The following is a 16,194-nucleotide window of genomic DNA, read 5'->3' on the forward strand; positions in this document are numbered from 1 at the left end:
TATATATATAAAGATAAATGATAAATTATCATTGTATAAAAATTACATATTGTTTTATCCATAAGATCTAACTCAACTAGCAAATATGAATATTGTTTGTTATATTGAATACTATGTTTGGGACTTCACAATTGTGAGCGGATTTCTTTATCATTTTCTCTACAGATCAAAATAAATTACATATTGTTTTTTCCAAACTAACTTACATACTTTTAAATATTATAAATTAAAAAAAATGTTTAAAAATTAAATAAGTAGTGATATGATTTTATATTTAAAATTCATTGACACAACTAAATAAACAATTTAAAATTTAATAAAAAATAAACAATTTAGAAATTTTTCAAAAACAATGACTAACCAAATAATTCTACCCTTATAAAAATGAAAAAACTACCCTTGTCAAAAATTATATTTATTCTAAAAGTTTAAATTAATATTTATATTTTAAATTTTTGAAAAATAGTTATTACATTATATAGAATGACAATATTGTCCATGTGATAAAATTATACATATTTTTAAAAATTATTTATTAATATTTTATTTTTAAGTTTAATATCAAATTATATTGTTTTTTAATTTATAATTATAAATTTTATTATATTTCAATTTTATATATTTTAAACTATAATTTATAATGATATATATCTAAGTAAATTGTTGTTCTTATTATCCTACTGATTTCTACTTTCACTCATAATCAAAATACAAATTTTAATTAGAGAGATACGATATAGCAGTGTTCAGAATTAATTTATTATATCATATTGATTAATTACATAGTAAATTGAGATAAAATAAAAGAATTATATTATATTATGTCTCTTACTATATCCACCAAAGAAGCTCTTAAACATCCTAAGAGTTTCAAATATACATATTTTATATTATTATTAATTTTTTATTACAATTCTTTTTTAGTACACAAATAAAATAAATCTTAACAATAGGCAACTAACATTCCTTTAGAAACAATATTTTCTATTTTTTCTCTTATGTTTCAATGTTATTGTATTATGATAGAATATTTTCTAATAATTAAATAAATGTAATTAAAATATTTTAAAATTTAACGTTATGATTTTACCGAATTAGTCTATATCTTTATCAATATCTATACAATATTGTCACCTATATATATATATAACTTTATCTATATAAATAAGTAGTTATAGATAAAAACAAAAGTTCATGCAACTAATTACATACATTCCACGTGTTATCTCCTAAATATTTTGAGTTGCTTGTTATTTCAAAACTATATACTGAATAAATTTACTTTTAATACATTAAATTAATAACAAATAATTTCAAAAATAAAAATATTTTATATACATGCATAATAATCTATTATATTTTATTAAATTTTGTGAAATATAAATCAAATTACACAAAGACACAATAAAATTCAAAAATATAAATTAATTTATAAATAGATAATTAATTTATAAATTAATAATTAAATAATTGGGGTGGGTGGTTGTCGGCAGAGGCCGAAGGCAGAGCTCTGGCGACCACTACGACATTGGGCGGCGGTGCTCTGGTAAGCCACAACTGCAGTACTATGACGGCCAATTACCACAAACCACATTAGTTTTTTAAAATAATGAAAACAAATTAAAATTCTGTTTTTTAATTCAACAAAAATAAATCTGATTTTTTTATTTAATTATTTTAAAATTAAATTCTGTTTTATAATAAAAATACATTATTATTAAATAGAATTTTTTAAATTTAATAAAGATATTAGTAAAAAAAATATATAATAATTAAAAATTATGATTCTTCTAATTTTAAATTAGTTTTTAAAAAATAATATATAAAGCTATTTTTATAATTAATTAGTTTTAAAATAATTAAATAACTAATTTTCAAACTAGTTCATAATAAAAAAAAAATATTCAAAAAATTTTTTTGAAATAAATATAATAGTATTCTCTTAATATTATATATTGTAAAATAATTAAATGTAATCCATTCGATTGTATTAAATAAAGAGAAATGTTATTTAAACACATTTTTAAACACAAATACAGACACATATATTGTATACGTATACATACTTAAGGGCGTCTACATACTTAATGGACAATTTAGTTATTTTGATAGTTCTCTTTCTATTCCTCAAAAAACCCTTTCTCTTCTTCCTGAATGCTTCTCCATCTTCTTCTCTTCGTTTCTCCATCTTCTTCTCCACTGAGAGCAATTTATGTCGTTTCTTACTTCTCTTCTTTTCTTCCTCGTTGTCGCTTGCTCTTGTTGCATCTGATTTTTGTGCTTTTGCGTCGCTCGCTTGTTGACGCTCATATGTGCGATAGTTATAGGTTGTTGGGTATTTTCATTGTAAGTTTACTTCTCTCTATCATTGTTGTTGCTTCTTTGTATGATTATTGTTTCCTTCAATTTAGGGTTTTTAGTTATTGATTTAGGGTTTCTATTTTTGGCTTCTTCATTTCAATTTAGGCTGATATATGATTTTTGGTTTTTAGGGTTTCTATTTTTGGCTAGATTGATTGTTTTATTGCTTTATATTTTAGACATAATGATTTTGCTTTATATGCTTAAATGTTGATATTCATTCCATTGTTTCCTTTGGATGTTGTTGATATTTCTTCCATTGTTGCTTTATATGCCTAAATGCTTTATATTTTAGACAAAATTATTTTGCTTTATATTCTAGTATATTTCTGTCTATTATTTCAATTTAGACAAATTTAGTATCATAAATGAGTTATTTTATTTAAATGTTAATATTTTAGTATTTATTTTTCTACAGTTTCTGAGGCTTTAAGACATGACAACATCAAACATAATTACGAGAATAAAAGATAAACCAAGGAAGCGAGTTAAAAGTGTAGTCAATCAAAGTCCGTTTGTGAATCCAGATGAAAAGAAGAAGAAAAAAAAAGTGTTATGGGCATATTTTGAGTCTGTGGGAGGTTCTCTATAGCGATGTAGTTGGTGGTGTTTGAACTACACTTTTTGTCTGTTATTTTCTTCCTTTCTATTTTTATGAACAAATATATATGAACTTTCTTTCTTTCTTTTATGAACAAATATGTATGAACAAATATGTATGAAATTTTGAGTTTCTTTCTTTCTTTCTTTCTTTCTTTCTTTCTTTCTTCATGTTTTTATGAATTTTCTGTTCAAATCAATTAACCAAGTTGTGGAAGGTATTAACTATATTGTTTTAAGTCATTAACCATGTTTATATCTTGTTTGATTAGAATGCCCAAGTTTTCATTTCGAAATCATTAACCAAGTTGTTCAGAACATTAACCATGTTTCTTAAAGCCATTAACCAGATTTATATTGTTTGATTAGAATGACCAAACTTTCTGCTCAAATCCATTAACCAAGTTGTGCAAGTACTTAACCATATTGTTTTAAGATATTAACCAGATTTATATCTTGTTTAATTAGAATGTTCATGTTTTCAGTTCGAATTCATTAACCAAGTTGTTCACAACATTAACCATGTTTCTTAAAGCCATTGACCAGATTTATATTTTGTCTGATAAGAATGACCAAACATTCTGTTCAAATCCACTAATGACAAACAAATGACAAAAGTGATAAACCACGTACATGATTATCATACAAGCCATTTACTTGACTGTTTGTTACAACAAAATATCATATAAAAAAGTGACAAAATTGATAAAACATTTATATTTTATCACATAGTTGTGTTGAATTGTGACAAAAGATCCAAGAATGGAGGAATTATGGGAAAATGAATGTGTGAGATTTATTATTGTAGAGGAAGACAAAAAAAGAGTGAAAAAAGAGAGATAAAAAAAAAGGAAAAGTAAAAAATGGGGAAAATTAAATGAAAAGAGAAATTGTGTGGAGGTCACGTGTATTTGTGTTTAAAATTGTGTTTAAATATCATTGTTCTATATCTTTATACAACTCTATATCATATATTCTATCTATCATATCATGCATATTAAATGAGCTCTTAATGATGAATGATTAATATATTAGTAACTTTATGCTTATTACTACATTTTAATGCATAAATACTTTTTATCTAATATTCTTTTTGTTCTATTTTCTCATAATCTTTAATGAGTGAAATATGATATAAGAAATTAAATTATAAATCAGTTGATCAATCTTTTATATTTCTTTTAACAGTGTTAAATCTTATTCATTCATTAAAATCTAAAATTTTATCATAATAATGCAATGGATAAAATTTAATATGTAAATTAATTCATAATATATTAGTGTATGTTTATAAATTCATATATAATGATTATTCAAATAAACTCACTTAAAAAAAATTATCTAAACACAAAATCAATAAATTATATTGTATTTGAAATTTATAATCATTGTCACAATAATATTAATATATTAATGCGAGCCATTTTCTAATTGTTAAAAGAAATTCTATTTTATCTTTCATAGAGTGCCGATCTAAATTTTATTTTCTATAATTTTGTATTAAAATCTCGTTGAAATTAAGCAAAAACGCGTTTGTGTAACCTCACGGGGACTTTATTTGGTCAAAGACACTATTTTCCTCTTTCAAATGGTTACGTAAATAACTTGAAAACACTTGCATGCTATTTCAATCTTTTTTGTTAATCCAAATTCCAACCATTAACTCTTAAGAAAAGCTTAGGGAACGAACAAACATGAGTTATCACTTTCAATTTTCTCCTCCTTCCTTTCACTCTTCATCAGACAATTTTGATAGACAGGCTCAAAATCTTTTTGACAGTTTTGGTGACACTGTTCATTCCTCTATGAAATGGGCTGTAGCAGAATCTGTAGGTATGAACAACAATATTAGATAAGTATATTAATCTTTTTTATGTATGTTCAAAATTATATATTTATTTTTTTATTTATTTACATATTTGCATTCCACAATAAAGCAAATCTATGACAATTAATGCTTTCTTCATTATGAATTTATCTTTCATGATGCTAAACTAGTTTAGGATCTGATTATGTGCAAATTCTAAGTTGGTCCACCGTGGATCGAAACTCTAACCAATCGAAGATACTCTTCGAGATTATAAGTTAACAGTTCTCTTGATCTTTATGTCTGAAACTATGACCTGATTGGTATTGGTTTGACAAATTGAGTTTTGGGAGACAGATTCATTTTTTCTTTATTTTTAATAAACTGATATTAATGGAGTCATTGTCTTGACAGTAAAGATCAAGAGGACCGTTCCGAGGAGTGTTGTCGATCATGATTAGAGTCTTAGATGACTTTTAAATATTGGGATAATTCTAAGGTATTCAAAATTATACAAATATATTTCCTCAAAGATGAAGTTAAATTGAAACTAATTATGTTCTATTTCGATTTTCAGTATATGGATTGGTGGTGATAATTTGTATTATAGCAATAGTGTATGCTATTATTGAATGCTTAAAGAAATCAGGAACAGCAATTTCAGCTTACACTCAAATTCCAACAACAGAGAAAGATAATAATAATCAAATATCTTCAAACTCATTTTCTTCATCCAACAAAATTGAAGTCATAATACCAACAGATTCATCATCAAAACCTGAATTTCCAACCATGGAAAGATTCTTAAGCAACATCAACAGAGAAAAACCAATAAGATTCACACCTGAAAAACTTGATGAAATCACAAAAAACTACTTAACCATATTAGGTTCTGGTGCATTTGGAATTGTTTTCAAAGGAGAATTATCAAATGGAGAAAATGTAGCAGTCAAAGTTCTCAACATTGTGGACATTATTGGAATGGAAGAACAATTCAAAGCAGAAGTTAGCACAATTGGAAGAACTTATCATGTAAATTTAGTCAAACTTTATGGCTTTTGTTTCCACCATGAAACAAGAGCACTTGTTTATGAGTATGTTGAAAATGGCTCTCTAGATAAGTACTTATTCGGTAGTCAGAATCGCAACGTTGAGTTCCATAAGCTTCACGAGATAGCGATCGGAACGGCAAAAGGAATTGCTTATTTACATGAAGAATGTCAACATAGAATAATTCATTACGATATAAAACCAGAAAATGTCCTTCTCGACATGAAATTAGTACCGAAGATAGCGGATTTTGGACTTGCAAAGCTTAGAAGTAGAGAAAGTAGTGATAACATTGTTGTGAACACTCATTTTAGAGGAACAAGAGGTTATGCTGCACCTGAAATGTGGAAGGCTTATCCAGTTACATATAAATGTGATGTTTATAGTTTTGGTATTCTTCTGTTTGAAATTGTAGGGAGAAGAAGGCATTTTGATTCTAGTTTTAGTGAATCACAACAATGGTTTCCAAAATGGACTTGGGAGATGTTTGAGAATAATGAGCTGGCTGTTATGATTGCATTTTGTGGAATTGAAGAGAAAGATAATGAGATAGCTGAGAGAATGTTGAAGGTTGCTCTTTGGTGTGTTCAGTATTTACCAAATGATAGACCTATGATGAGTACTGTTGTGAAGATGTTGGAGGGTGAAATTGAAATTTCAAAACCTCCATTTCCCTTTCAAAATTTGGAGGGTGTTAAGCCTAATTTGACATCAGAGGGAAGCAGTGAAGATTGTGATACTAATATATCATCATGGCATACAGAATCCTTCAGAAAGAAAACCAAACACGATACATTTCAGATAGAGAAAACTGCTTAAATTGATGTTAAAAGTATACAGCAGTGACACTTTATATTGAAGGTGTATTCAGTGTCCGATACATGTTGGAATTGAAAACTGATACAGGTAGTTTTCATGCTTCAACGTGCTATTTTAGGCCATTCTACCAACCAAATATGTTCCATGTTTGAGTTATTGTTTCAAATTTCTATACAATATTTTTATTTGTTTATACATATAAATAGAAGAGTAAGAACATTCACTAGACCATCATTTGCTGAAATGGATTCAAAGGTATTGGAATTTCTACTAATCCTTCCAACATTTTCACCACATGACAAAGCTACCTTAACCATTCTCTCAGGAATCTCCTTGTACCACAGGCTATTATCAACTCTACCAACTGTCCAACATCAAATCTTTTCCAAGCACACATTGGAAAAGGCATCAAAGCTCAGGTGCAGCATAAGTAGAATTTATGTTGCACTGACACTTTATATTGAAGTTGTGTCTGAGTGTCCGACATGTGTCTGTATCAAACACCAACACTTGTAATTACATATAATCACTTCAATTTTTTTAAATTATTATCGGTGTCTATGTATCTATGTCAATGCTTCATATACTGGTAGTCCCCCTCCCTTCTATCATGGTTATAAGAGTACTTTCCTTATTACAAAGCTTAGCTTAACCAAAATCAACAACTTTAAGATTGAAGTTACTATGGTTTTATATCATAGTGGATTATTTTTTGATAGCAGTCTTCATGCAAATATGCACTGCCTCTTTATGTACCATTTGTAATTTCATGAAGCTTTCCAAATATTTTTGTGTTCATGAAAGAGTTATGTTATGATCCAAAATAGCATAGGGTACAATACACCTAGCATATTCAAGAGATACGGAGGAGCAAGAGAGAAAATATTCGTAACATAGTTCATACCTTCAAAGGGTCCACCAACTCTTACAAGATACCCTTTAAGGGAGTCATTCCCCGGTGCTCTCAAGGCATGTAACATCAACATTTTAGATTGAAGACGTGTCTAGTATCTAACATATGTAAGTGTCCAACACCGACACATATAATTACATTCAATCACTTTTGTTTTGTCAACCCCTATTTAAGGATGCAAGTGTCCATCTCTATTTAAGATAGATAAAAACAAGCATATGAACAAATTCTTAAATGAGTAAAGACAAATGCTAAGGATATTGTTTCTTGAATATGCCAAGCATAAAATGTAATTTCATGAACTCTTTGTTTGTACGAAGAAGGAACTAAATGACTATAAAATGAAGGGATGAAAAAGCGATAAGTTCTATGTTTACGGTGGAAAAATTTGTCTCCATCTATTTGTTTTTCCTAGCTATCCATTTTGGCTATAGTTTTCTATAACATCGAGAATGGGTTGGAACATCGAACAAGTATTGAGAAGGAGATTAGAAGTTCGATTTTTGCTTTAATTTTTTTCTTTTTTTATTAATAAATTAACCAATAATATTTGCCGATAAAAAAAAACATCTGAGAATATATGTAAAAAAACATTGAGAAGTTTAATATTTACAAATTCAATTGTAAAAATCATATTTCACCACTATATCATATCAAAAAATTATTTTTTTAAAATATATCTGATATATGATTAAATATTTATGTAAAAATTTTATTGATTAAATTATTTCTTTTATCAACTTAATTACTTTGCTTCACTTACTAATATAACAAAATTAATAATTCCATGTAATTTTAATGCAAAAAGTAAAGAACATTATCTCAAAAAGTAATAAGACACCAAAATAAAATGGATCCCATTGACTTAAACTATTTTGTACAACAAAATAACCACATGGAATCCTTCCCATCAAGTATAAGCATATATGCAATCCATCACCCTATGCTAGTTGCCAATTCAATCTCATACTTCTTCATAATAGGAGTAGCACACACAATGCTTGAATCACTCATCATAACAGAAGATCCATAAGAAGAAACACTAGTTGTATAAGTATGTGACACTTGAACTCCATGAGTAGCAAAATTCCCATCAATCAAATGTTGAAAAGGGTTAAAAATCTTTGGAATTTCTAATGAACCTTCCAACATTTTCACCACAACACTCATTATAGGCCTTAACTCTTGCCTATATTGAACACACCATAAAGCTACCTTAACCATTCTCTCAGCAATTTCCCTATTTTTCTCCTCTATTCCACAAACTATCATTGCTTCCTCCAATAGTCCACCATCAAATTTTTTCCATACCCAAATTGGAAACCACTCTTGACTTTCACTATTTTCAATTTCAAGGTTTCTTCTCCTACCAATAATTTCAAATAACAACATACCAAAACTATAAACATCACATTTGTGAGTTATAGGAAATGGCATCCAAAGCTCAGGTGCAGCATAACCTGGAGTCCCCCTTCCTCCTGTCATAGTTATATGAGTATTATCCTTATTACAAAGTTTGGCCAAACCAAAATCAGCAACTTTAGGATAGAAATTCTTGTCTAGAAGAATATTTCCTGGTTTTATATCATAGTGGATTATTCTTTGTTGGCATTCTTCATGCAAGTAAGCAATGCCTCTTGCAGTACCTATTGCAATCTCATGAAGTTTTTCATATCCTAAAGTCTTCTTTTCATGAAACAAATACCTATCAAGTGATCCATTTTCCATATATTCATAAACAAGTGCTATCAAGTTTCTTTCAAAACAAAATCCATATAGCCTAACAAGATTGAAATGATGAATTCTACCAATTGTTCCAACCTCTGCCATAAATTGTTCGTCGATTTTCTTGTCGGAGTTACCGCGTAAAACCTTGACAGCTACAATTGTTCCATTACTAAAAATTCCTTTGTAAACTGTTCCAAATCCACCTGACCCCAACAAGTTAGAATAATTGTCTGTTGCAATCCTTAACTGTTGACCAGTGAATCTTATTGGTTTTTCCCTTTCCATGTCATTCAGAAATTTATCCATAGTGAGTGTTATGAACTGTGAATTTGGACTAACAGATGCAACATTTATTTGATTTCTTTTTCTACACACACAAACCACAATAGCTACCTTAACAGCAACTACTACTGCAAAATGGATAGTGTTCAATTAGAAATCTTTGAATAAATATATATGTATATGATAAGCACAAAGATGATCATAAGGTTAATTAGAATCGTACCTATGATTAGAACAACCTCAATTGTAACAGCATCTGTGGTTGACATTATACAAGAGATAAAAGTTTGAAACACTAAATTTTGGGATGAGCAAAGTGAAGAGACAGTTTAACTTATATGCTAACTATCAAAGAAAATAATCATGTATTCATTAATTGTCAATTTAACATCTAGTTATAGAGATAGAGAGCACTTTAGTCCATAAAAAATTTTAAAATTTAAAATTTCCTATCAAAATAGTCTTGGAATTATGGTATGGTCTGACTATGCCTAAATTTTAATATATATATTTAAGATTTAAAAAAATTAAAACAATAAGATAGATGAAATAAATAAATAAATAAAATTCTTAAAAATATTTTATAATTTATTTAATTTCAAAAAGAAAAATAACTAATTTTCTCTTCACAAAAATCCTCCTCTCAAACATACCATTGGAATCAAACTAATTGTTCCAAAAGAATTTGTGACTAAAATTATCAGCTTTCAAAATCCTTTAAAATTCGTAAAATTGATCATTCATAGGCAAAATTAATTTGAGGGTTTATCTGATTAAATATATCTCGGATTTTAGTGATTTTTTTTTACAAGAAAGGTTTTAGTTATTAATCGTACATCCTTTTTTTTTTTTAAATCTAATCTTACACCCTTAATTGTACATCTCATGTTAATTTTATAGTAAAAAAGAATCGTACATCCTTAATTTCAAACCCAAAAAACGCGTACCTGTAAAATCGTTGACAAGTCTTCCCAGGTATACAGAATTAATTGAGTAGAAAAAAGGTATAAAAAATTAATATGACTCCATTGAAAAAGATTGGTAGTTTAATTCTAAGCCGGTTATCAACGTAACATATGAACAAATTCGTTAGCGACAAATACTTAGAACATAATTTGCCCTTTCCAAGTAACATCCTCCTAGAATGTCTCAAATTATAATATATATTATTTTGTTATTGTGATTCCTAAAATATTTACACAACTATGTATAGAGTGAGATGTGATTAGATAGATACATCTAAAAAGATATTCAGAATAACAAATAAAAATATTTGCTGATCAAAGACTTTTGAAGTCTATGAATTCTTCCCACTTCATAACGATAACGATATCAATTATCAAATTAAATTTGACATTGTATTGAAGAGATCATAAGAAACAGTGATGATGATTCCATTGGTCCAAAAGATTATACCGTCATTGATCAAAGTGGAAAACTATCTTTCTTCTGATGAAAAATTTACTCATACTCCTATTTATACTCCCACAATTTTATGAAAATGTCAAATTAAATATTTTTTTTAATTCTATTTTACCGAATTCAAAGTCACCTTTTTTATTTATTTATTATTTCATCATTTCTGAAGCTAATAAGAAATATTTTTGGTAGGTAGAAGTTTTCCAGTAACTTTCGGAAAACTATTTAAAATAATTTCGGTACAGAAGGTGTTTCTGAAAAACTTCATAGACAAGTTTTACGATACACACTTTTTATTTATTTATTAATTTTTATAAATGTTAACAGATATGGATAAACCACTACTATTATTGAATAAAACATGCGTCGATACTACAAACATTTTGAACACATATAAGATATGAATAATTATAATTAATATTAATATTGTAAATATATATTATTGTGATTAATTATAATTTATTTTATATTTTATTTCAGATATTTGATACAAGGGACATTCTTGTGAATTGGACTAAAGAAGTCGGTATAAAAAATAAAGTTATTGTTATCATCAGAAGATCAGATATAGAGACAAGAGAGAAAGGGAGCAAAAATAAATTAGTATTAGGTTGTAACAAATGATGAAAATACAAGTGTGTTGATAGTTCAACTCGAAGTTCAACAAAAAAGAGTGATTGTCCTTTCAAACTTATATCAAAACCATTAAAAGATGGTTCAGGATGGACAATTAAAGTAATTTGTGAAGTTCACAACTATGAATTACCTGATACTTTAGATGGGCATACATTTGTTGGACGCTTAGATGAAGAAGAAAAAAAAAACATGTTCATGACTTAACAAAATATAATGTTGCACTGAGACACATATTACTCTCATTGCAAGACCGAGATAAGAACAATGTTACTAAGATCTCACAAATATATAAATATAGGAGTATGATTCGATTGCACGTGAGAGATAATAGAATAGAGATGCAACATTTATTCAAGTTAATTGAAGATACAAAATATGTGTGTTGAAATAGAAAGCGTGAGGACTCAGATGTTATGAGAGATATTTTTCGGCGCATCCAGATTCAGTGAAATTGTTTAATTTGTTTCTGATTTTGTTGATTATGGACAATACCTACAAAACCAATAAATACATAATGTCATTACTTGAAATTGTTGGTATGATATCAACAGAGATGACATTTGTAGTTGGATTTACTTATTTGGAATGTGAGCAAGAAGAAAACTTTTGTTGGGCATTAGAGAGGCTAAGAGAATTGTTTGTTACACAAAACAAATTTTCTCATGTAATTGTGACAAACAGAGATCTTGGGTTAATGAATGCAGTTGGTATTGTATTTTCACATGCTGTTAATTTGCTTTGTCGATTTCATATCGACAAAAATAAAATTGTTGGTATGACATCAACAAAGATGACATTTGTAGTTGGATTTGCTTATTTGGAATGTGAGCAAGAAGAAAACTTTTGTTGGGTGTTAAAGAGGCTAATAGAACTGTTTGTTATACAACAAATTTCCTCATGTAATTGTGACAGACAGAGATCTTGTGTTAATGAATGCAGTTGGTATTGTATTTTCACATGCAATTAATTTGCTTTGTCGATAAATGTTGGAGAAAAATGCAAGCAATATGTTTTAAATGATAGACAAGAGTTAGTATTGAATATGTGGAAATATATTATGTATTACATTGATGAAAAAGAGTATATCATGCGTTTGCACCTGTTTAAGCAATCATGTATCGATAATAAAGTGTTTGTTGACTATGTGAAAAAAACTTGGTTGACTCCTCATGAGAAAAGGTTTGTTGAAGCATAGATAAATTGTGTGATGCATTTGGGGAACACAACGACTAACAGGTATGTCATGTGACTCTATAACTTTGATTTTGTTATTTTAATATATATCGTTAGATTGCTCAATGGTGACAATTTATATGTAATAATAGGGTTGAGTCAACTCATTGAAAACTAAACATAAATGTTGGAACACAACATGAATGACATGTGTAAATGTTGGGAGACTATGAACAACATGATAAGGTTGCAACATAAAAAAAATCAAGGGCCCATTTCATAAAAGTTTCTATGATGAAGAGCATGAACATAGAAATCTATTTTATCATATATTGAATACATTAGTATCAAGATAAGCTCAAAGACGTATTGTTGAAGAATACGAGAAAGTTGAGTGGGTGAGTACTAACAAATATGTATGTGGGTGCTCTCTCAAAAGGACATACGAGTTACCTTGTGCTTGTTAATTGGCACAATATAAATTGATGGGTAAACCAATTCCTTTTGATTATGTGGATATTCAATGGAGAAAATTAAGTATGGAATGTAAACTCACCCAAGACACATAAGATGAATCAAAGTTGGATATGTCTACTGAGATGAATGCCTTATGAAAACGTTTTCGATCACTTGATGTTATAGGAAAACGAGTGTTGAAGAGTAAGGTGTGTGAACTTGCTTTTCCACCACCTGAAAAAGTTAAAACCAAAGGACGAGTGAAGAAGAGTAAGGATAAGAAGTCGAATGAATATGATGTATATCGAGACCCTTCTTACTTTGAGCATGTTAATGCAACATATTGTGAAGATCCTAGTTCCCAACCATCTCAATCATCAAAGAAGAAACAACCCTCTCAATCAAAGAAACAACCTTCTCAATCATCTCAATCCTCAAAGCATTTGTTATGGAAACAATTTCCTGATGTTATTCAGTCATACATTGATGACATATTTGATGTGGTAGCGAATGGAAATTGTAGTTTTTGCACTATTGCATTATTGCTTGGACGCAGTGATGAGTCTTGGTATTTGGTCCGCAATAATTTGTACTAGAATATTGCCTCTCATATAACTCCATATGATATACTGTTCCCATGACGTATTAGAAAAGTAAGAGATTCGTTGAAGATAACAAGCTTAGGTCTTCAACCCATAGATAAATGGTTGTCCATACCTGATATGGATTACGTGATAGTGACAACATATAATATTATTCTCGTCACGTTTGGTCAGACATTTTATATGACTTTCAGGATTGACAAAAAATGATCATATGATATATATTGGTTTTGTCGATGAAAATCATTGGGTTCTGGTAAAATTATCTTATTTTCTTCTGTATTAATTTTTTAAAATAATCAAATTAATTTTTAAAGTAATTAAATGATCTAATTTTGCAATTAAAGATGAAAGATGCATTTTCAACGCCAGATATTGCACCAGATTAGAAGCAATATTGGATGAAACAACTTTTTTGGGCGATATCATATATAGGGTGTCTAAAGCACTATAGTATTTATTAGGCCATTTGCCACGTGTTACACAAAATCCACTTAAAGAAATCGTAGATGCAATGTCATTAGATGAATCTTAGTGCTTTAAAACTGTTACAAAATCATGTGGTATTAGTCGATTTTAGTTTATTGTCGCTCTATTTTATCTTGTATTTTATTTATTTCATTTTCGTTATATTTCGTTATAGTTCATCACAAATAATATAAAGTAAACGACATAACAATAATGCTAAACATAGATGGATATGAAAACAAACTAACATTAAAATTCATAAGCACAATGTTTATAAAAGTAACTACTAAATAGTGAGACGACACATTAAATACAAAGCTTTATAAATGTGAATATACAACTCATCATCTGAATTAGCTTCATGTTCATTCAACCCCTGTTGTATAAGATCATCGATCTGTTGTAGGATAAATGGCGACTATGAAGTAGAACCATCTATAGCGGTGGTCGGGACACCAAAATATGAGACCTAGAGTACACCATCTAGTCGCACTAGTAGTGGATGAGATATCCAGTAGAACCACTCCAAATATCCCTCCTGGCACTTAGATGGATGCGTAGTTGGATGGATCCTGTGAAATATATCGGTGAAGGGGTCACATATCCCAACCATTCCACAATTGTATCAGATAATCTAGAAAGAGCTAGAGGTGGCGGTGGTGGAATATGTTGGATATATTTTAACTATATCAAACACTTCTCTGGTAGATATGCCACAAATGTTTTGCATAGTCGGAGGTGACTAGTGTAAAACATGATATCATTAAAGGGAATGACATTCATAGGGTTCTCCCATGGGAAGATATTTTGCACCAACTAATGTATGAATTTTATTTGCAAAAATAGTACTCCCTATTAGATTCAAGAAATACGCCCGAGCAGCACGATCAAATCGGTGGGCTGCACACTGTCTCTATAAATCGGTGGGCTCCCCCATTGTAGTGGTCCTAACCTAAATAAATTCACCCACGTCTCTATACTTCGAAGGAGAACGGGTGGAGTAATTTGTTGCAATTTTTTTTTCATGGACAATAATTTTTAAATAATACACCATAAATAATATTAATTTTAATATTTTGAATACACCATAAATAATAATTAATTTTAATATTTTTAATGCACATTAAATAATAATTAATTTTAATATTTTTAATACATCATAAATAATAATTATTTTTAATATTTTTAATACACCATAAATAATAATTCATTTAAATATTTTTATTACACCATAATTAATAATTAATTTAACTTGATCAAATATGAGTCTCGCAGACACGTGATGTCAGTATCGAGTAAGGACTGACAGATCATACGACCCTCCGAATACCTTGTTAGCTCACCATCACCTTCCTGTTGTATAGGTTTCTTCTCATGCTTCTCCTGTATAGGTACCTCCTCATGCTCTTCATGTATCTGATACTCTTCATGTACCGCCTGATCCTCCTCAGAGAGATATATATATCAATCTGCTCCTCTAAGTCATTATTTTCCATAATAAATCACCGCGTTCTACGAGATATTGTTGGAAGAACATTTTCCAGAACAGTATCTATAGACGATAAAGATTCAAACTCACGTATTCTTCCTACAACTTTGTGGTCTCTACCTCTAGCTCTACCTATTGAAAGGGAAAAAAATAGTTAAATTCAAACGAATTAAATAAATAGTAATATAATAAATAAAAAATTAATTTTAAAAAACAATTAAAAAAAATAAATAACTACCGAAAAACTTGTGGATGAGGTTTTCTAGTAACTTTCAAAAATGTCACAATTAAGTTTATCGGTATCTATTGAAATGTCACCTATTGAAATGAAAAAATGAAAAAAATGATCACTTTTAATATATATATATATATATATATATATATATATATA

The 16,194-nt window shown here is 28.6% G+C and overlaps 2 protein-coding genes across 2 annotated transcripts; one reads left to right on the plus strand and one right to left on the minus strand.

The window, feature by feature from the left end:
• The first annotated feature begins 4,524 nt into the window (after positions 1–4,524).
• On the plus strand, positions 4,525–7,185 carry LOC101493461 (LEAF RUST 10 DISEASE-RESISTANCE LOCUS RECEPTOR-LIKE PROTEIN KINASE-like 2.2). The gene is made up of 2 exons (XM_004487887.4): positions 4,525–4,794; positions 5,346–7,185. The coding sequence occupies exons 1-2, from the start codon at positions 4,656–4,658 to the stop codon at positions 6,635–6,637; spliced, it is 1,431 nt and encodes a 476-aa protein (XP_004487944.1). The 5' UTR covers positions 4,525–4,655; the 3' UTR covers positions 6,638–7,185.
• Positions 7,186–8,318: 1,133 nt separating this feature from the next.
• On the minus strand, positions 8,319–9,949 carry LOC101493887 (G-type lectin S-receptor-like serine/threonine-protein kinase At1g34300). The gene is made up of 2 exons (XM_012718263.3): positions 9,784–9,949; positions 8,319–9,688 (listed from the first exon to the last, which is right to left on the minus strand). Exons 1-2 carry the CDS (start codon positions 9,827–9,829, stop codon positions 8,487–8,489), a joined length of 1,248 nt encoding a protein of 415 aa, XP_012573717.1. The 5' UTR covers positions 9,830–9,949; the 3' UTR covers positions 8,319–8,486.
• Positions 9,950–16,194: the final 6,245 nt, after the last annotated feature.

Source organism: Cicer arietinum, chromosome 1 (assembly GCF_000331145.2).
Source record: "Cicer arietinum cultivar CDC Frontier isolate Library 1 chromosome 1, Cicar.CDCFrontier_v2.0, whole genome shotgun sequence".
NCBI lineage: Eukaryota > Viridiplantae > Streptophyta > Magnoliopsida > Fabales > Fabaceae > Cicer > Cicer arietinum.